Source organism: Serinus canaria, chromosome 13, assembly GCF_022539315.1.
Source record: "Serinus canaria isolate serCan28SL12 chromosome 13, serCan2020, whole genome shotgun sequence".
NCBI lineage: Eukaryota > Metazoa > Chordata > Aves > Passeriformes > Fringillidae > Serinus > Serinus canaria.
In genome coordinates this window covers 10980919-11003143 of record NC_066327.1, presented here as the reverse complement: position 1 = coordinate 11003143, position 22225 = coordinate 10980919, and the positions used below count along the sequence as shown (strand labels likewise).

Sequence of the window (22225 nt, the reverse complement as noted above, 5' to 3'; positions counted from 1 at the left end):
GGTCAGTCTGTCAGTCTGGGATTTTCAAAGGCACAGACACAGCCTCACAGCTTAATTTCATGAAATAGCTTTGCTGGCAGAGGGTGGAGGGATGAAGGCTGTGGCCTGCAGGACCTTTGCTTATGCTTTAGCCTTTGGAGCAGTCTGCTGCAAAGACCAGTGAAACAAATCAGATTTTTTTTTTTTTTTTCAATTAAATTCAATGGCTTCTGGGTCAGAAACCAGCTCATTGATGTCTGAGCACTGATCCCTGGGCACTGCTGGTTTCCAATATAACTATGGTATAACTGCAGACACCTTGAGAGTTACATTTACCTGTGCAGGGTTATTAGAGGGAACAGCTTTTGTGTGAAAATAAGGCCAGAGAAAAGCTTGTGCTTGAACTCTAAACTATTCAAAACTCCCTTTTGTAAGGATAAGGCATATCAGTGAGTTACTTGTGAGGATAATGCTGTTGTGGCTCAGAAGTGACATAAATCCATACACTTCACAGGCAGCTCAGCTGGACGTGTCTGACACATTGTTCAGGGCACAAGAGCAGAGAGGAGTGCCTCATGCTGTGGGCAGAGAAAAGCCACTGAGCTGGGGTACACCCCAGTGTGTCCTTGAGCATCCCATGCCCCATTGTCTCCTGTTCCAGGCCCTCTGAGCCCCCAGGTCCTCACCCTGCTGTGCTCACAGGCTCCTGCACTGTGCATCTGCCAGGGCAGCAGGGAGGGACTCTGGCCATGAGCTCCCAGCCTCAGCTGAATGAGAAGGACTCAGAGAGCAGGGACTGGACAGGCACACCATCACATCCATGCTCCTGCACCTCTGCTGTGTCCAGCACCAGGGAATAGGAAGAAAATAATTCTTTGCAATAGCAGGATCTAGTTTAACAGCACTTACACATTGACTGCTCCATGGAGCAGTGGGAGCAGAACCATCTCCAAAGTGAAGCCCTTGTGCAGAGTTGTTGGCACCCAGCCAGACCTGCTGATATTTTCATTTAATCACATGCAGTGAATGTGTGGTGTGTGTGGGGTGGGGGTGGCTGCATACCCAGGGGTGCTGGGTACACATCTATCCTGTGCACAGCTTAATGTTCCAGATATATACATTAGGTGCGTCATTATTATGATCTTCATAGTCTCCTGTGAAGAATTTGCACCAAAAAAAGTCCCTGTTTTAATAGACTAGACCCTGGATTTTCAGCATGACTTCTCTGCATGGTTTGGGAGCAATAGCAAAGGTCTCTGATGTACCAATACCCAGTGGCCTTGAGGACATCCACAGCAACAACAAGGACTTTATAAAAAGAGGGCAGAGGCCATGGAACTTTACAGGGGAAGAATGCAAAGGGCCTGTGAAGATTTATTTCAGTTGAACTGCTACAATGGAAAGGTCGTTATTGTTTTAAATGGTGGGAAAAGCATTCCAACTTTTAATCATGTTAAAATAGCAGAATCTCTATTTGTTTCATCTAGCAGAAAGGCCATCTGCTCTTCAGTGCCAAGGAAAGCACAGTGAATCCTATTAGGGGGCTGAGGACAGCAAGAGACATGGATAAAATGAAATACACTATTGGAATATGACTTTATTCAGCCACTGACTAGTCATTTTCAACTTTATTTTTTGTTCTTAGCTCTTTGGAACAGATTAGAGAAAATACCACTTGTCTGGCTGTTTGTGCATGTGTTAGCAGTAAAAAAAATGGGTTTTGTCTGAATCCTTTTGACGTCTCATCTTGTTTAATGGTTTAAATTATCCTAAATACAAGTACAACCATGAGGGAAAATTAACTTTGTGGTTAGGATGAAATGCTATGGCCCAGCTGTCTCTGAAGAAATTTTGGATGCCAGGTTCACTCAGTGTCAAACGGCTGCTTTCAATGGGAAAATTAATTTGGTTTTTTTTCATCTAAGTGCAGTGCAGGAGAAAACAGCATCTTTCACAAGTAGTGATGCAATGAGGAGAGCTCTACCAGATTGCATCATCTGCAAAAGATTAAATAGATCCCCCCTCAAAGACAGTGATCTGCTATTTTTAAGCCTGTCTCCTAATGGTGAGACATGGATGCTTTATGATTCAGCATTTTCCAAGAGATCACAGAATATTTCAAAGGGGAAAAGCATCAATGATTTATGGGCACCCCGTTGGGCTCTGTGATGTGTGCAAGGGAGAAGAGAGGGCCAGCACTACTGACAGTGCTGCTCACATCATCAGCAAGCAAACTGAGAGCTGAAGGTGCCCAATTTGGGTTGTTTTGTTTTCCAGCCAAGGAGAGGTGCCACCTGTACTGTGAATCCAAGGAGACAGGGGATGTGGTGTACATGAAGAGGATGGTGCACGACGGGACCCGCTGCTCCTACAAGGATGCTTACAGCATCTGTGTGAGGGGGGACTGCCTGGTGGGTGCCTGGGGGCTCCTGCAGAGCTCAGCAGTGTGAAAACAACTCAAACTCTACCTTGAGTGTTTCTCTCCGAGCATGACTAAGTATAATAACACTTTGGGCAATAAGGAGATTTCATTAGGATTATTGTCACAATATTATGTGTGATATTCACAGTTGCCATGCATGTGACTCGATTCCAAAAGCACCTACCTACACAAGAAATATTTCATGTAGTATTTTAAGATGAACTATTACAATTAGCTTTCAAGGAAAGCTCTCCCTGCTGAGGTTTAGTGGGGGTGGAATGTACAATGAATTAGGAACACACAGCAGCTTTCAAGGAAAGTGGTGTTAGGATATGGCTGATGTGCATTCTCTTGGTATTTGATCATGCTATTTTTAAAAAAATCAATGACAGTTCCTCTAAGTTGGGATCTGCTGCAGGTCATCTTTCAAAGGAATTAATATCTGACTAGCAAAACACTGGTGGAGGTGTCATCCTCCTATAGATGCTTGGATTCTCCTGGAATTTAAGTGTCTTTCTTAAGACAAGCTGAGGCTTAAGAGCTTTTCCTTAACCATGCTGCTTTCCTTCAGTAAGAGAACCACTGGGAAGCATAACATGAAAATATAATCAGCCAGTTAACAGCTATTATAGGAACTGGAAGTATTAAAATCTGTTTAGGTGTTGATCTTCCAGGAGAATACTACGAGGTGTGCTGCCTTGCTGAAGCAGAATCTGGGGGTTGATATGTAAAGTGAAGGCTCATTTGAATTGAATACTGGATAAATGGGAATGACTGTTTCTCTCTTTTGTGCACAGAAAGTTGGGTGTGACAGGGTCATAGGTTCCACGAAGCAGGAAGATAAGTGTGGTGTCTGTGGAGGAGATAATTCCCACTGCAAAGTGGTGAAAAGAACATTTTCAAGAGTACCAAAAAAGCAAGGTCAGTTCATCCAGCATGGTTTGTCCTGGGGAATTCAGGGTATTTTTTCTTGGTCTCTTATGTTTCATGGAAAGTACCAGGACAATTCCAAATCATTTGCAGCATCATTAATTCCAATAAACAATCTGAACTTACTTTCAGATGTGTTTATAATTTGAAAATAGGACTTCTGTCCAGTGAGCAGTTAAAGCTGCTGATAGCAAGGCCTGTGCATGCATGGGAGAGGGCTTCCCTGCTCCTTGTTGGAGAGCTGTGGGCTCGTGCTGCTGATGTCAGCCAGCTGCTCTGTCACTGCAGTGCAGGCTCTGTCAGGCAGGAGGTCCTGTGCTCTCTGTGGGTGCACATGGCACTCAAAGCCCACTTTTGTCTGAAGCCAAGTCTGTTGGTGATATTTCAGACACCTTTCCTCTGACCCAAAGCCCTCTGTCCCTGTTTTGTTCCATCACCTGGCAGAGAAATGGAAATGGGAATGGGAATAATCCTGCATTTACTTAATCTTGTTTAATACACCTTGCTTTCAGAAAATAAGATTTATTTAAAAACCTAAGACAACCCCTCCCTGTTTGTGGCATATTAATCCATAACTATCTTTTCAAATGCCCCAATATAGGGTATGTTAAGATGTTTGAAATTCCTGCTGGTGCAAGACATTTACTTATACAGGAAACAGATGCCACCGCTCATCATCTTGGTAAGTAACAAGTGGGAAAATTTTCAGTCGGAATATTTTTTTCTGATGTTTATTTTTGTCTCTGGAGGCTGACAATGTGTTTATACATTTGTTTACCCATTACCCACCCACACCAGGAACTTTCTCTAAGTATGTTAAATTAGGAAACTTGTTTGGCAATTTGATTTCCCTGTGCTGAATTCCAGGGTGTCCCAGCCAGATCTCTGTGTTGGTATGTGCATGTGATGTGTGAAAACTGCTGAAAGAGGCACTGAGTTACTTTGTGGGGTGCAGTGAATTATCTTTGGGGGTTGGAAGTATGTGATCTTCAAAGTCCTTTTCAACCCAAACCATTCCATGGTCTTTTTGTGCATCTTTAATGCTTCCCACCCTCAGTAATTTCCCAGCTATATCCAGATATGTTCCAGATTCTGCCCCACTGCTAACAGTACTGACACAAGGCTGCCAAATCAATCCAGCAGCTCAGGAGGTAATGGCAATCCACTCCTCCTGGGCCCTGTAATCCATGGGAAGCAGTGACTGCTAGGCTGCTATTAATTGGAAGTAGATCTGCAAATCATAGTGTGAGTCACCCCAGCTTCTCCCCAGTGAATGCTTCCCTGGCTGCCCAGGGCAGCCTGGCCCTGTGGATCAGGGAGCAAAATTTCTGCCAGGGTGGGGTGAGTGCTGTGCACATGGACAGCTGGCTGGCTGTCTTGGCCACTGCTGAGGGAGCAGGATGCTCAGGTAGCTGCTGGGCAGAGAATGGAGTTAAAATCTGGTGTTACATAACAATATGTTTCTTCTAATGAGGAGGGCAAATGTTCCATCTCAGGTGAAAACCTGTCCTCATCCAAAGGTGGCTGGAGTCTCTCCAGGTGAAGGATGGAGCACTGGTGAGAGCTGAAGAGAGGAACCAGGCTCTGTGTGCAGTGGCAGGTGCCTGCAGAGCAGCAGGAGCTTAACAGGGCTGTGCTGGTGTCAGGACTGGATCTGAGCAGGAGAATTAATGCTGCCTCTAGTGTCCCTCTCTCACTGTGGGGACCTGCTGGGGGTTAGCTCAGTAGCCTTTCTCTGATGGAGCAGTAACAACCCCCCGAGCTGCCTTTCAACATATGAAAGAGCTGAATAGCTCTGGGACCCCCACTGGCTCTCAAATTGGCTCGGATTTGGCCAGTGGATTCAGAAGTTGTTATATGGGAGCAGGCAGCTGGACCCCTGTGGTGCAGCTGCATTGGCCTCATTTCTCTGGCAAGGCAGGCTATGAAAAAGGAAAAAAAAGGGCAACTGATGTTCCTGGAGCTGAGCAGAAAAGCATTGACAGTTCAGTGAAACACCTGAAAAAATCTTTCCAAACTTGTGAGGGAAGAGAGGGAAAATGCATCCTGGCCTTTTCAGCTTCGTCCGCTGGGACACGAGCAGAACAAAACTGGAGCTGAGAAACAAACCTCAAACCTCTTGTATTCACTTTTCTTGTGTTGCTCCCAGCTATTAAAAATCGTGAAACAGGGAAATTCATTCTAAGTGAGGACAACTATGTGCCAGACTCCAAAGTGTTTATTGACATGGGCGTGGAGTGGGAGTACCGGAACGACGACGACCGAGAGACGGTGCAGACCATGGGGCCGCTGCGCCACGGGATCGTCATCCTGGTGAGTGCCATGGAAACCCCCTTGCACAGAGCCATCCTGCGCCAGCACATCCGTGGTATTTTCCACAAGGGTCCCAGGATGAGGGAAGAGACGAGAAAGTTGACTCCATGTTTCAGAAGGCTTGATTTATTATTATATGATAGATAATATATTAAAACTATACTAAAAGAATAGAGGAAAGGATTTCACTAGACGGCTAAGCTAAGAATAGAAAAGGAATGAATTAACAAAGTCTTCTCTCAGACCGAGACCGCCCGGACAGGTGATCTGTGATAGGCTCTGAATTGCAAACAGCCTGAGGAGGCCAAGCACAGATTCCCCCTGTTGCATTCCACAGCAGCAGATAAGAATTGTTTACAGTTTGTTCCTGAGGCCTCTCAGTTTCTCAGGAGGGGAAGAATCCTAAGGAAAGGATTTTTCATAAAACATGTCGGTGACACACATCCTTCAGATTCCTCTTGCCAGTTACAAGAAGACATCTGCTTCAATTATTAGACAATAGAAGATGTGTGTTAATTCCCACATCTCCCAGTTCATTGCTCTCTATGAGGGCTGTTATAATTCAGGGTTATGTGTTGAGCTGTCGAAATCATTTCCTGTGGACGGCATAGCAATCAGCCACTGAGTAAGGACTGCAGCTTACTTATCCTATCTGACATGTGGGCACCAATCAAAGAAAAGGTCAGAGTGGTTCATATCAGCTAGATCTAACAGCCCCTTCTCCCTTCCATGTTTTGAAAATGTATCCTGCAAAGGCAGATGGAGGATTCCTGTGATGCTGGCTTCCTTTTTCAAGGCAAAACCAGTTCCACAGTTCCCAAAACTACCCATATATATTATTTTTTTCATTGCAAACTAGCAAACAGTAGACTTCAATTCAGGGCTAAGTTGATTTAAAATCCCTCTAAAAACAGCTGTAATGTGTTGATCCACACCAGCTGAACTTCAAAGGAAGAATAAATACTATGTTTCCAAAGGACAAATATTTTTCACTTTGCTCAAATTGAGATCTGTTTTCTTGCATTTGTCTTAGTGCAGTGTGATAACAAAACCTCTGTCTAAATAGTTTATATTTCTGTCAAGATTAAGTAAAAAGCTTTGCAGAATTCCAAGATTATCATAAGAATATTTGTTTTTTATCAGAAATATAAGCAATTTTCTTTGCCAGTTTCACTTATTTCTGCAGTTGAATTTGCTTTGTCTTTTAGTGGAACTATCCGTTATCATCTCAGTACAAAATTTCCTTCCTTTGTGATGGGATGTGGAAAAAATTTAGTATCATGATGTCAGTCCAATGCTGGCAAGGAAAATAAGTCTAAATCAACCACAGTCTTTCTTAATGTGCAGTTTAGAAACTCTGTGTCATAAGGATGGAGATACTTTTTCATCAGGGAAAAAATGTGTTGAGTGCAGCTAAAAGGTTGAAATCCCTCCAGGGATGTTTTTGTATGTGAGCCATGATCACTGTTTCACATCATCTCACAGAGCTCCTGATATCAGTCTTTCATATCTTTTTTCTCATGACATCTCCTTTGCTTGTTAGGTGATTCCTCATGGTGGTGCCAAGATATCTTTGACTTACAAGTACATGATCCATGAAGATTCCTTGAATGTAGATAATAATAATGTTCTGGAAGAGGACTCATTGTCATATGAATGGGCTTTGAAGAAATGGTCCCAGTGTTCAAAACCTTGTGGAGGAGGTAAAAACAAAACCTCAGATCATGCAAAATTCATTCATTGCCACGAGACATTAGGGAGACCAGAGTATGGGAGGAGTTTTATTTAAGTAATAAATAAATAGTGAATGGGGTTAAAATCTGTCTTAAATGGTTTGGGCACAGATCTGGGCTGATTAATTTCTGATTTATGATTGTGAAACTGAAAACTTGGACAAATGTACAAGATTTGGATGAGGGTCTCCAAGCTGTGAAGGTGCTGAACCTCAAGGTGCCATGGGGCAGCCCTTTGTAAATCCCCATCCAATGATGTGGGTTTTGCAATGCCAGACTCCTTTTTGGGGCCACATGTGACTGCTGGTGCTGTTCCCCAGGCTGATGGTCAGGTTGCAGCATTGGATTGTGGCTGGGGAGGTTTGCAGAATGTTTTTGAGATGCTAGATTTGGCTGTTATTTTCATTAAACATTGTTTGAGTGTTATTTTCATTTTCATGGTGAGGTCACACCTTGAGTGCTGTGTCCAGTTCTGGCTCCTCAGTTGAGGAAGGATGTTGAGATTCTTGAACATGTCCAGAGGAGGCAGCGAGGCTGGTGAGGGGCTTGGAACACAAGTCCTGTGGGGAGCAACAGAGGGAGAGCTGGGGGTGTTTAGCCTGGAGAAAAGGAGACTCAGAGGTGACCTTATCACTCTCTCCAACTCCCTGAAAGGTGTTTGTAGTCAGGTGCTCTTGGTCTCTTTCTCCAGGCAGCAACTGACAGAACCAGAGGATACAGTCTCAAACTGCATCAAGGGAAACATAGGTTGGATATTAAGAAAAAGTTTTTTACAGAAAGGGTGATAAAGTTCTGGAATGTTCTGCCCAGGGAGGTGGTGGAGTCACCATCCCTGGATGTGTTTAAAAACGGACTGGATGTGGCACTTGGTGCCACGGTTTAGTTGAGGTGCTGGGGCATGGTTGGACTTAATGATCTAAAAGGTCTCTTCCATCCCAGTGATTCTGTGATTAAAGGAGTGAAAAATAAAGGGGGTGAACAATTTTGGGTGTTAAATTTGTGTTGCAAGTGTTTATTCAGTGCAGCTTCCTCCTCCTTTGGTAGCATGTTCCTCTGCAGTCCCTACTGCAAGCCTTGACAGAATCTGTGCAGCTCCTCTGAAGCTCGAGCCCTCTGTGAGATGTGCCAGCTCTCAGAGTAAGAGCAGTGTCTCTCCCCAGGCTACCAGCTCACCAAGTACGGCTGCCGCAGGAAGACGGACCACAAGATGGTTCATCGCAGCTACTGCGAGCTCATCCAGAAGCCCAAACCCATCCGCAGGGTCTGCAACCTCCAGGAGTGCTCCCAGCCCATGTAAGCATCCCTGCCCCAGCCCTGCTCCCTGGAGCATCACACCCAGCCTGCACTGTCACCTCAGGGAAGGTGGCTTTGGCTTCACCTTCCTGGCCGTTGCTGAGCCCAGGCTTGTGAGGATCTCGTGCTCTGTTCTGCTCATGGAATATTCTTTCTGTCATTGCTGGTTCCTGTGACTTATGAAATAAGTTGGATTAGAAAAGAAGCACTGTCCTGATCCAGGCTTTTGTGTTCAGGCCATCTTGAGGTGATACAAAATTCAATTTATACCAGTGGATTTTACACAGTGTGAGTTAACAATGTCAGAGCAAATGTACAGAACGCTGCATAAGACAACCAGTGTCAATGTCCAGTCTCTCAAATCCAAATCTTCATAAAGTTCACTGCATATTTTTGGACATTTAAACACGGGGGAAATATTTGACCTGTTAGATTTCTCTGGCTGCCCTTGTACAGCACAAAATGCCTGTCGTACCTTCATTTCTGCTCTACATAGCCAAGTGTTATAAATATTTTAATTCACATTTTACAGGTGATTTTTTGACTGACAGCAGATTATTCCTGCCACATGTAGGATTAATATATTCTTTTTGCTACTATTGCAACAAGGAAGGAATATGTTTATCCCAGCTTTTATCTCTGGGGACGGAGTGTAGGTTCCAGGAATCACAGCAAATAAATAGAACATACCACACAATATTTCCTAACTTCCTTTCAAAAGAAAAAGATTTGAAAGAGAGAAAAGGCAAGAAACTGTGCCCCATAAACTCTGCATGGGTCAGGGTTGAACATTTATTTATTGGAAAACTGAAGTAATGACCTAACCACATCTCAGGCTCTCTGGAAAGGACTGTATCCTCCTTTCAGCTGCAAATATAATTGGGCCCAGGTACCACAAAGGCTCAATAGGATCCCAAATTGTACTTGGATCCCTGAAGTTTCAGTTAGCTCTGTTTCCATAGAATGTCATCCAAGCGTTTTGCTCTTGTACACAGGAGAGGCAATTATTAAGGAGTTTTCCAAAGCTCTGGGACACCCCCTACACTAATATGTGCTTCTTCACTTCTGGGAAAAACTCTGTCTCAGAAGTTACCTCAGGATTCCTGGCTTCACAGCTCTTGCATTTCTTCTCAGCTGTGTAATTTCTGTAGGTTACAAAGAGAAAGTTGGGAGAAATTGTTACTTTCTGATCAACTGGAATGTGTAGTGCAGTGCCTTGTACTATTTTTGACCGTTTCCAAACCCAGGATTTTATGAGTACTTTAGGACAATTCCTTCAAGCTCAGGGTGTTTCTCCAGACTATGTCTATTTTTTGGTGAAGTTTATCCCAAGAATATTGTTTACATGGAACAATATTTCCATCTTGCAGATCTCTGCACTCTGTAAATATTTATAGACTGCTGTATGTCTTCACTTAATTATAACCAAGCTTTCAGTAGTCTAGGTAAACTTCCTTTGGTGCTGTCTGTCCCTGTTCTTCTCTAAGTCCTTTACAATTTGTAGCTGTAATTAAGGAGTCGGTTTGGGTGATCAGTGAGGGTTTCAACTACACCACATTACAAACTGTAGATTTCGTTTTTCAGTGGCCAAACCGATTTAGAAATCATGAACTCAAACTTTCTGGTTTTCAGTGGAGTGTTGCCTTCCCCCAAACCAAACATTTATGATGATGAGGACCCTGGTCTGCCCAAGCTCAGCCCTCACAGCACTGGGTTTGCCAGTGCTTCAGCAGATTGAGTCTAACATGGCCAGGGATGTGGTCCATGGAGTGCCCAGATGTGGGCCAGGCAGGAGCTGCATTTCTAGCCCAGATGTTTTAGCTTCACTCAACCAGCTGGTTTGTGCTGCATTATGAGACAAGGCACATCTCCTGCACCCAGACCCGGGAAGCTCAGCAGCACCCTTGGGTGGCTGCTTTTGACATAAAAGTGACCATATTTTTATGTGCAATTTTGGAAAGGGCAGCTTAAAATCAAAGCAAATACAGCAAAGTAATAGTAATGCTTACCTTGGAGATAATGAGAAAGAGTAATATTGAAGATCTGGCTCTTATTAAGGACTTTTCAGGGACAGTCAAATAACCCTCACCATAACTGCTTAGGTTTTTTTCCATATTTTCTCCATATTAGAACTAGTGTTAACATCATGTTAAACCTGTGTATAAGAGTTACAGATCAACAGTCTAAATTTTACTCTGCTCGCTCTCTTTCCACCACCCCAGCTGGGTTACAGGGGAATGGGAGCCTTGCAGCAAATCCTGTGGGAAGACGGGGTACCAGGTGCGGTCTGTGCGCTGCATCCAGCCCCTGCAGGACAACACCAACCGCTCTGTGCACACCAAGTACTGCAACAACGACCGCCCCGAGGGCAGGAGGCCCTGCAACAGGGAGCTGTGCCCGGCTCAGTGGAGAATAGGACCCTGGTCACAGGTCAGTCTCCTCCTGGAGGTCTCAAACAAGTAATTTCTGTCTGGTGGAATGAGCATGACAAGTGATGCCACCCCTGTATTTGGGAATAGATGGCTCTGTGAATAGATGGCTGGCATGTGCAGTTGTTTGTTTATTGCACAGACCACAGCTCGTTCTTGGAGTATTTCACAATCACTGGTGTACCACAAGAAGCAGTGAGTGGCTCTCCCTCTTGCTGCATTACTGCAGATACTGCAGTGGTTCAAATAATGTACTACATCAGCTCGAATCAAGGGCAGCTTAAAATGGCAAAGCTGATTTCTGGTGTGTTGTTTGCAGAGGGTGGCTGGGGTGTAACTGCTGCCTGTCCTTTCAGTGCTCTGTCAGCTGTGGCAATGGCACCCAGGATCGCCCGGTCCTGTGCCGGACCAGGGACAATGTCATCGGCCTGTGCAAGGACAGTAAACCAGAGAGCGTCAGGATTTGCAGACTACCTCCCTGTCCCAGTAAGGGCTTCTGCTCAATAGCTTCTGTTACTTGTTGAAAAAAAAAATTATTTAATTATTTGCAATGCCTTCATTGAATTGATACTTGTGTGCTCTGCCTGGCGGGGTGGGGATTCCCGATGTGGAGCTGCTGTGTGGCTGATGGGCTTCTCCTTCTGCTGGGAGCAGTGCTTGGCCCAGACAGCCTGAGAGCCTGGGGCAGACCTCAGCTCAGTGCTGATGGCCAGATGTGGCCAGCAGCCAACAGCTGCCCTGGGAGAGGAGCACCCCGAGAGCTGTGGGGCTCAGCAAGGGACTGCTGGGCTGTGGCTAACCAAGGATTGCCTCTTCACTTTCCCCACCTCCACCAACAGTTCCAGGCTTCTCTTTCATTCTGTCAAGTTATCTGCAGGGGTTATCAAACTCAGTTTTTAGAAGCTGTAATTAATTTGTTCCTCCTTAATCCAGGGCAATAAGGCCGTTATCCTTGTTAACTTTTCAGCTGTTTGCAAATTATATTTGTGAGATCATTTCACATATTCCTATTATTAAGTCATTCGTATCCTTTTTTTCCTGATGTATTTCTCAGGGTAGCTTTTGATTTCTAATTAATTAGAAGAAAGCTGTCAGTTATAGTCTCCAATACAAAGATTTTAATGAGGCACTGTAACTAAACTAGACTGCATGGCTCTGGGGATGTGTGACACTGCCATGAGAAGTGCTGCTGGAGAACTGGCCCTTGGGCTGTCTTCAGTGTTGGCTGTGAAGTGCTGGGCAAGAGCTGTAGCAACCTCCCCAAACAGCTCCTTTTGCCCAAAATCAGACAGCTTGGTTGTAATCCTTCCCCGGGCTCCTTCACAACTGGAGCCCACTCACTCTCTGAGCTTGTCCCCTTCTGACAGGACAACAATTTAATGCTGCCTAACATATATTGTGTTGCATCTTTTTTTTTTCCCTCTATTCAAGGAAACGTTTCTGATCCTTCAAAGAAAACCTACATGATACAATGGCTGTCAAGACCCGATCCAGACTACCCCATCCAGAAAATATCTTCAAGTAAAAGACCCATTTATAACTCTGCCTTTGCCCTTAAATGCATGCCACATCGAATGTGGACTTTGCCTTTTGCTCTCTTCTTCTCTCTATGCGGAAAGTTCCCTTGACTTTGCCAAGTTTAAATCTTGGGCTGAATCTGTTTTTTCACACCAGGCACTCGGTGCTCGGTGTCTTTCTTCTCTGGAGCTTGCATAGCACTGGTGGTGGAGGTCTTGAAGTGTTGGATGTGTGAAGTTGGATCTCCACAGTATGTTGCAGTCCTCTGAAAGGAAGCTGGGATCGGTTTGCTTGTTGCTTGGTGGTGGTGAAAAAAGGCTCTTACTGGTTCCTGATGTTCAGTTTGATAGCAAAACTGAGAACTTATTGTGAATGTGATCACATCACAATAATGACACCTTGTAGTGCTAAAGTTCTCCTTTATCTAAAAACCCGAAATCTCGTAACTCTCTGGTTTCAGTTCGCTGACAGGGTAGTCTGATGAGTGGAAGAATTTTTTCATTCCATTTTCCTTCGTGGTGCTGTTGCTTTCCTCACCCTTGCTGCTCATTTTTTATTCCTGACCCTCACCTTTACATTTGTGACCCGTGGAGGGCTCACTGGGAAGCAGAAGCTGAGTTTCTGTGGGTACTTTCCCTGCTGCTCTGATGCCGTTGCTCTGGCCAGACTCCTGGTGGTCGTTTGGAGGGGTTTTCCTCCAGAAAAGCTGCGTTCATTTTTTGCATCGCACAATTTTTGCCAGTTTTGCTCATTTTCACTTTAGAAACAAACCCAAAGCAGAACAGGCATGGTCCATGGTGAAGGTGGCGTGGTGGTGTTTTCCTTACTGTGGCGGAGGCAATATGATGTTTTCATTGACTATGATGTCTCCAGCTGCTCAGCATGGAGCTGTTTATACTCATTACATCCCATTACATCTCTGGTCTTTTTTCACCATGTGCATGTCTGACTTGACTGGTGTGGTTGTCTGTGTGAGTGTGTGTGTGTGTGTGTGTGTGTGTGTGTGTGCGTGTGTGCTCTTAGATGTGTCAACTGGCAAACATAACAGTGTGAACTACTACAGAATTACCTCAATTTTTATTGCTTTTTTTGCTTAGGAGATGAATTTTAGAAAAATGCCTTAATGTTGAAATGTAAATGGCATTAATTTACCAGATCCAGCTTTAAATATGAACAGTACACTGGTACCTTGAGTAAATCTTCATATGGAGCGTTTTTATTGAATGATAACTATTGGAAGGCAGTAAATTAAATTGGAGGTTGATTTGCACAGTGCATATCCATATCTTTATCGAGACAGGATTGTGGCCTGACTTACTGAGATTTAACTGGCATTCGTGCTTTACCTTCCGTGTTTGTGTTGAAGATTTGGAATTCACAAGTCATAAACTTCTTTGTGACAGTCAGTACCAATAGTAGAAATGTAAAACTGCAGTCTTGGAGCAAATTACTACCTTATTGCTTTGATAATATATTTTGGAAAAGTGGCATTTTTGAATCTTTGGGTCGTCAACAGTGTAGCACTTCAAACTTGTCATTATCATGTGATCACATATTTAAATTTTGCTGTTAATATTTCCTGAAACATGTTAACAATTTACATGACAAGGTGAAAAAGCAAAGACACGTATCTGGCACTGAATACTGTTATGTAAAATAATCGGTGTTTAACTGTATAAATATATTCATGACTGTTACTTTTAAATAGACAATGTTTAGTGATGTTTCAAGAGATGGGTGGCTATAGAGAATGGTGCAATAAGGTATCTGGGCATTGTGCACTATGTCTATATGCACTTTGGTTTATCAGGGATATTTTATTAGTGTTTTGTATGTATTTATCATAATATTAAAGATGTGCCAATTCAGTTTGCTTTTCAATATTTTTTTATGAGACTAATGTGTACCAAAGTGACTGTGAAACTGATTTATTTTTTTCTTACTGATGTTTTGAATATATACTTCCAGTCTGTCATGCATACTGCAAGTAAAAATAAATAAAAGTTCAGCAAATCTGGATATTTTGGTTTGGATGGAGGATCAAAATTTCATTCTGGCATTGAGAAGTTGCAGAGTTTATTTATATGACTTATCAGATGTCACTAAACTTAATACATAATGCAGTTTTATTTCCATGTATTGTTAAGCTTGACATTGCATGTTTTTGTTAGGAAAAAAGGCATTTTTCTAAAGGTGCTGTTACTGATTCTTACAAAGCCAAAAACAGACCTGCCTTGTTAAAAATCACATTTAAATATTATATCTGTTGGCTTTTATTATGGAAGCCATTTAGAGGAATATTCATAAGGTCATGCATCACAAGGCAAAATGTTCAAAGGGGACTTTTATGGGGTATGTAAAAATATAAATCGTACAGGCACATTCAGGCCTTTGTATGGAGCTATGCACACAGGTATGAACAGTTCCAGCTCTTAAAGGCTGGTTTGAAAATCTCTCCAAAACCAAGGTACTGTTCTTATGTTCCTAAGGAAGGAGTAATTCCTAATCTCCAGCACTATTTCAGTTTAGTATTTGAAAAATATGAAAAATACCTGGCACATTCTAAAGCAGGAACTAGAATCTTGCTTTTCTGCAACAAAAGCAACAATCAGAGCATAGATACTGTGTACAGGAGGTGTTTTCACCTGCCTCAGCCAGCACTAGCATTTTAAAGCAGCAGCAGCAGCAGCAGCTATTGGTTTATTTTAGACTGATATGTTTGCCAATGAAACACCCACGATGCCCTGTTTTGTTAACTGAGGATGAGTGAAGAGGTGGCACCTCTGCTTTCCAAATCCCCTCATGTGGCTGAACCTGCTCTGCTTCTCTCCTTTGCTGTGAGGGTGCTGACACAAGCCAGTGCTGTAGCAGGAGGGTGAAATGGGACTCCAGAGCAGGCTGAGAGCCTGTCTCCCATCGGGTGCACTCTAAATAAAAGCGAGTAATTGGAGTTACTCACCCTTTACTGTAAGAGTAGGTGGAAATGTAGTAAGAGCAGGGGGAGAGAGACAAGTGATTTCATCTCTGTCTCAGCACTCTGGTCACAGAGGAGATGTTTTATTAGTGATGATGCCAGGAGTTGGTCAGTCTGCTTTTCTCCTCAGCCCTCTCCTCTCCTACAAACCCTCTGACTCTTCTCTCATCATGGCCTGCGTGTTGGGATTTTTCCTTCCCTGCATTGCCTGGCTCCACTACTTCATCCTGGAAGCACAGGATGGAGCTGCGGGGTGTCTGTGTGGGACAGAGCACAGGCAGCTTTCTCTCCAAGGAACCTGCTAGACCTTCACCACCCATTTCCCACCAGTGCATACAATCCTCTGCCTCCCCCGAGCTGAAATCACAAGGGCTTGGGGAATCTCTGAGTAGGCTTCTGTTTATGTTCCTCAGGCAGGAACACTCTGACCACTTCACCTTTAATGCCTCAGCCTACAATTTGCTACCTGCATTTCAGCAAGATCAGGATTTGCCACAACACCATATAGTGCAAATTGTTGTAACAGCTATTGACAGCTTAAAGCTTATAGATTATCATTCTTTCTTTTATTACAGTCATTGACACAAAAATCAGGACTTTTACTTACTCTCCCAGTCTTTAATGGGCTGGCTTGGCTCCACTGGACTGGAGTTTGTTGTTCCAAAGATATCAGCTCCTTTCTAGGAGGAGTAGAAAAGCCTCATGGCACCACTTTTCTCTCAAACAAGAGACATGCTGAGAAAACACTGCTATTTTCAGAGTAGGGGTACCTGGCAACAATATCATTTTAAATAGAGGAGATGGATTAGTTCTGAGAATTATACACATCAAAATAGGACTTGACTTTCCTGAGACAGTCTGGATAAATATATGTTACCCCTGACTGTGGTTAGTCACTCTTTGGTTGCAGAAAAGCATTAAAAGGAGCAAATAGGGAAAAAATAGATTTCTTAATATAAAACTTCATGACTCTGTGGGAGTTCAGCATAGTTTTAGTAACAGCACAGCACAATCAGTGTGTTTTGAAGTTTAAACCAAGACAGTAACACAATTCATTGTGGCTTCACGGTCTTCAGGACAGAGCTTCCAGGATGTGAAGGCAAAAATTCGAGTGTGATGGTCTAGAGCTTGGATGGGGCTGGTACATACAGCTCAGATCAGCTTTTGCAATTCTTGGAGTTGACTTTTAGGTTGAATATAAGCCTGCTTCTGCTTGTAGAAGGCTCATTTGCCAGTTTCCCAACCCACTTTAAATATCAAACCCTCTGCCCACTGCCAAAGCTTCAGCTGTGTTTCTTTTTCTGATTAATGTGGAGATGCTCTTTATTTATCTGTTCCCTTTTTCTCTTTCAGAAGATCATTGTCAAGGAGACAAGTCAATGTTTTGTCGCATGGAAGTTCTCTCCCGTTACTGCTCCATTCCTGGGTACCATAAGCTGTGTTGCAAGTCCTGCAACATGTACAGCAACCTAACAGAGGATGGCAATGTAACCAGTGCCAATGTAAATAAGAATAATGTCATTGAGGAGGAGCTCCTGACAACCCTCAGCCCTCCCGTGGGAGTGCCCACCACACAGTCTGCCACCAGCCCTCCTCAGCTTTCCAAAACACCTGCACCCCCTTCCAATGCCACAGAGGAGCACCCAGAAATCAATGCAGTGGATGTCCCCTACAAAGTTGATGGGTTGGAAAACGAAGTACCACAGCACAACATCATTACACGGAGGAGGCCTTATGAAAGGACAAGGAATCAAAGAATTCAGGAGCTGATCGCTGAGAAAATGAAGAGAGAGACTCTTAGGAAAATAAACTAAAATGGAAATATGGCACAAGCAACATTTTTCTCTTATAGAGATGTTACCAACATCGTAGTATTGGCCATCGTAGAGACTAAGAATGGGGAAAAATCAAAGTGGTGCTATGGCAGAGATCCCAAATTCTCAAGCCTACTATAAAAGGAAATGACAGATTGTTTCATAAGTGCTAATCTGAACACTTTGATGGCTAGGTTAGGTGTACAGGGTACAGCAGAGTGTTAGTGCAATATCCCTACAGTGTCCCACTGAATCCAAACAAATTACTTGGGTCAGGTTAGCAAGTTTGCTAACCTTGGGTCAGGTTAGCAAGTTTCTCAGTTACAGACTCCTTAAAGTCTTCCATGCCTCTGTAAAACTGCTTGGGAACAGTAATGGGAGCCACACTTAGTATGGCAGAAAGCAGTCCCAAGACAGAATAAATCCCTTTAACTCTGACAAGCAGGGGGTCAGCACTCCTGTGATGCTCCTGTGCCTTGCACAAACCCTGGCACTAACACAGCCAGCTTCGGGAAGGCTCTTAGGACATGCCAGGCTTGGTTAGGCTGACCTTGGCAGAGCTGCCTCTGTGGTCACAGCTCAGCATGTGCTCACGTAGCTTCCTGAACCAGGGCTGTGTAAGAAAATACAGAGAAAACTCTGTAGCCATATATTTATGTGTAAATTAAAAACTGACAAACAGTAGTTTACATACTTCCATAAACAATTTCAAAGGATTCTCCTAAACTTTTGGACACATGCAAGACATTTAGTAGGGTAGATCTGGCCAACTTGGACTGACAACATCCTAGTCTTTCTGTTTACAATTATCCATATTTTTTATAATCTTTAGGTTCCTGTAATGCCACAGCCTCAGTGATCCTTATTGGTTGGTGCTTTTTTTATTGGTCTGATTTTTTTTCTACCCACATTCTGTTTAACTTAAAGATGACTGGATTCTTGTTGTCTCTTCCTTGGTGCTTTGTTAAGACAAACTTCCCCCCCCCATAGGATGCAGTTATTTTTGAGGAATTAATTTTGTATTATCTTCCTTTCCTTAGGACAGCTTTAGTGGTGCAGAAGTGAACAACTGTTTGCTGTGCCCTTACATGAACACACACCCACATACACATTCATTGTGTATTCACAGCACAAGCTCTGCTAGAAAACTTTCAGATGTGTAACCTGACAACCCTTTGAGTACTTTTTTTCCCCTCAGGGTCATCATGGTTTTCGTAGGTCATTTTGAATTCCTGGTTGGAGAACAGAAGATGAACTCAGCTTGGCTCTCACACTGCCGAGACAGGGAGCATGGACTGGTTCCTGCTGTGGGTGGCATCTGAGCAGATTTTTTCCTGGCTTGGATTCTTCCATTTGTTTCTTCTTTCCTGGTAAATCTCCTGCAGAGTCCGGGGCTTCCCTGAAATCCTCTCTTTACCACTAGGTAGGTTTGGTGGCTCCAAGTTCATATTTTCCAGTCTGAGAGGAAGATCTCACCCTCCAGCCTGAGCTGGTCCTGGTTTGAAGCCACACCAGCAATAAGGCCATATATAGAGTCACAAAATCATTGGGAATGTGCTGCATTCCCAGCAATGTGTGAGCCCTTCTCTGGCCCAGCTGCTGGCAAAGAGCCTCACAGGTATTGCAAGGTGCAGCACATGTGACTCTCTGTGACCTACCTTTTGTCCTTGACCACCACTGCTGAATGAACTGCCCAGTCTCCTCTTCCAAAGGAGCCATTCCTGCTGGAAAGGAGACAAGAGCCAGCAGGAACCTCAGGCTTTACAGCACCTACATGTGGGACTGTGTTTGGCCTGAACTGTGGCCAGAAGTTTTTGAAGCACAAGCCTGGTCCAAGAAAAGTTCTTCATGGAGATACTAGCCTGGCAGAGAAGGAAAGTTTCCAGCTGGGGTGGTGGCATCCAGTGCCCCTTCTTACACAGGACCACGGTGACACACTTGGAGCAGTTCAGCAGGGATGAGAGATACTCTGAAGGCCAGGATAACTGGGAAGCCCAACAGGCCTGCTAAGAGTTCAGGAAACATCTCCTGGGCCAAGCAGACGTGGCTGCAGATGTGGAAGCAGCAGCAAGCACTAGCAAAAATCTCTTCTGGTTTGGAGAAGTAAAACTCAGGCTGTGCAGTTTGGCAGCACAGTGGGAACAGTTCCACCACAGATTTTCACTGCTGGGACATGGAGTGTTCCCCTGCAGTCAAAGGCTGCTTGTCCTTGTCCCAGCCCTGCTCCATGGCCTGCTGGCTGTCACACGGCAGGCAAGCCCAGGCAGCCTCGTGCCAAGGGATTTGTGGTTGCCTACAGATGGGACAAGTTTTAATAACAGTGTAGGGTCAGGTCCCATCTGTGCACAGCAGCAATGTAGTAATGAGCACTGAAAGGAAAAAAAAACCCACCATTCTATTTCTAAGCAAGGAAGATGTGTCTAAATCCACATCATTCCAGCTGCTGTGCCATGGGAGACACAAGCTGTAGCCAGGCTCCCAGCCTGTAGTCACAGTATTTCTTGCCTTCCACGTTTCCTTTACACAGATGTGGTTAGTATAAAACTCATCTTTTCCCCTTCAAGTTAATATCTTTTTAGCTCTGTGGACAATAAAAATAAACCACAACCCCCAGCTTTTTCATAGACGAGGAAGCTCATCCAAGCATATGAAACTTAGGAAAAACTTTTACAAACCCAAAGAGAGAAAGGGCTGGAGCTGGATTTACACAGAAGAGGAGGTAAAAGTTTGCTGCCTGGAGGGTACCAGTCTTACCCTCTGGGGGTTTTTCCAGACCCATTGCTCCAATCCCCTGAGGTAACTCATCTAATAGATTCTGTTCTGCCCTAGCTTCTGGAATGGGCTTAGTCAACCAGGCAGTGTGAAGGAATACCACAGGAGGCAGTGCCCACAGCTCAAAAAAGCATTTTTCCAGATAAAGTGGAAAGTTCTGCTGCCTCAGGGAGCAGGAACAGCCTCCTGGAAGGCTGGTCTGGTGCTATGTTAGGTCCTGTGTTCATTAGGAACCCAGTGCAATGCCTGCTGGCATCTGCATTTTGGAAGGGCTTGTTCCCTTCTCAGTCTCACCTTTTGAGAGATTTAATTTGTTTTGTTTCTCAATGGTTCAAATTCTACTGAATATTTCTCTAGCTGTTTTTTTTGGGGGGGGAACACTAAACTACTTGAGGCAGCAGCTTCAGTCTACATTGCTCAAGACATCAAGAGGCTGATGGATCATCTCTTTAAGGAGCAGGAGCCACCAGCTGCCTTCTCTCCACACTCTTCCTGTATGAGAAGGGGGGAAGTTAAGTCTCTTCAGACCAGAAAAGATTCCTTCTTTTCAAGCTGCTATGGGCTCTTCAGAGGGTGTTTTTTTTCAGCAGTTCCCCAAGAACATGCACATCACTTCGACTGGAAAACACAGCACCAGGCTCTACTGATAAAGAAAAAGCAGCCCCAGACAAAAGGTGGGGTTTGCTTTCCTGAGCTGGTCTCATTTCTGTGTCATGCAGTGGAAAATTTGGTCATTTTTTTGTTTGGTTGAACTTTGACAACTGTTTCATCTTCTCTACAATGCTGTAATTGGGCAAGAGCATCATCACAGTGGATCTTCTGTAACTGGTTTGCTGTTGCCCAGGTGCTGCATTTTCAGACATAACAAGCAGAAAGCAATATTTTAATGTAACCTAATCCCCAGAAACTAAAGCAGATTTATAAACAAATATATTCCTGCAGAGACCATCTCAGATATCTGAGAGATAAAGTAATGTGCTCCCACAAAGCAATGTATTTATGATCTAACCATGCAGGTACAGTTTTCTCAACTGTCATTTTTCTGGCTGTCTAAACTTAAAATTCAAGTAACAGCCTCTCACGAAAAAAAATCCCAAACAAATTCTGGTTTCTTTGGCTTCAGTCATCTGCCATTTTTTTCACCATCATTTCTTTAAAAATTTCTGTTATCTATTACGAACGCATCACTTTTTATATCCATATATCCATTCAATATTTAGAGTCTCACAACACCTCCATAGAATGCTTTCAGATATTTGAGAATTCTAGAAATGGTGCTTTACCAGTACTCAAAGGGGTTTTTTATTTTATTTTATTACATAATGCATTTAATATCTTATTTACTCACCTACAATGCACAGTATTAGCTATGTTCATCTGAATATCTATATGCAACTTCCATTCACTTACATATGCCTTAACAGAAATTGCAATAAATAGCCATTTCTTGTATATTAAAAATGTATATACAAATTAGAATCTTTAATTTTATAATTTATTAAATTTAAATGTCTGTGTTCTTTTGCAAAAAAAAGTGTTTGGCTTTTCCCTGTGCTTTTTTCATTGAGTTGATGTTATGCAGAGATGCTAGAAGAGGAAGAGCCAGCATCTTTAGGTTCTAAACAAATCAATTTCTACAATTTAATGAAGTGGGATTGGGATACACTTGCTGCCAAAGTCCTGCATCCTTGCTGCAACATCTATTATCCAAGGCTAAATATCATGAAGTCACTGGGCCAAAAGCTCAGCTGATAACTGCACTGAAATTAAACAGACTCACTCAAACCTGCTTGAGGCCCAAATCCATCCTGGTCCATGTATCATCTCTTTAAAAGGCTCAGTTATCTGAGCTTCTATTCAGAACTGATGAGTGAATCCTGCTTTGCATGTCCTATTGATAAAGTACTTGCTCCTTTCCATGAAATTCTTTTGCCCATATTCTCCTGCTGTATCCTGCACACATGTAGCTGGGCTCCCTTTAGAGCATAATTGAATCTTTCTCATCTGATTGAGGATTTGAAAGATCCCTCTTACTGGGATTATTCAGT

General features: G+C 43.5%; 1 protein-coding gene across 1 annotated transcript in view; it reads left to right on the top strand.

Moving 5' to 3' along the window:
* Positions 1-21957, top strand: part of ADAMTS2 (ADAM metallopeptidase with thrombospondin type 1 motif 2) — a 174618-nt gene extending 152661 nt beyond the window's left edge. The window contains exons 13-22 of the mRNA XM_030229256.2: positions 2257-2390; positions 3199-3322; positions 3933-4013; positions 5481-5644; positions 7188-7347; positions 8538-8670; positions 10893-11100; positions 11456-11585; positions 12531-12620; positions 16945-21957. Coding sequence (XP_030085116.1) covers positions 2257-2390; positions 3199-3322; positions 3933-4013; positions 5481-5644; positions 7188-7347; positions 8538-8670; positions 10893-11100; positions 11456-11585; positions 12531-12620; positions 16945-17405 — 1685 coding nt within the window. The 3' untranslated portion in view covers positions 17406-21957. The remainder of the gene's footprint in view (positions 1-2256; positions 2391-3198; positions 3323-3932; positions 4014-5480; positions 5645-7187; positions 7348-8537; positions 8671-10892; positions 11101-11455; positions 11586-12530; positions 12621-16944) is intronic.
* The last annotated feature ends 268 nt before the right edge of the window (positions 21958-22225 follow it).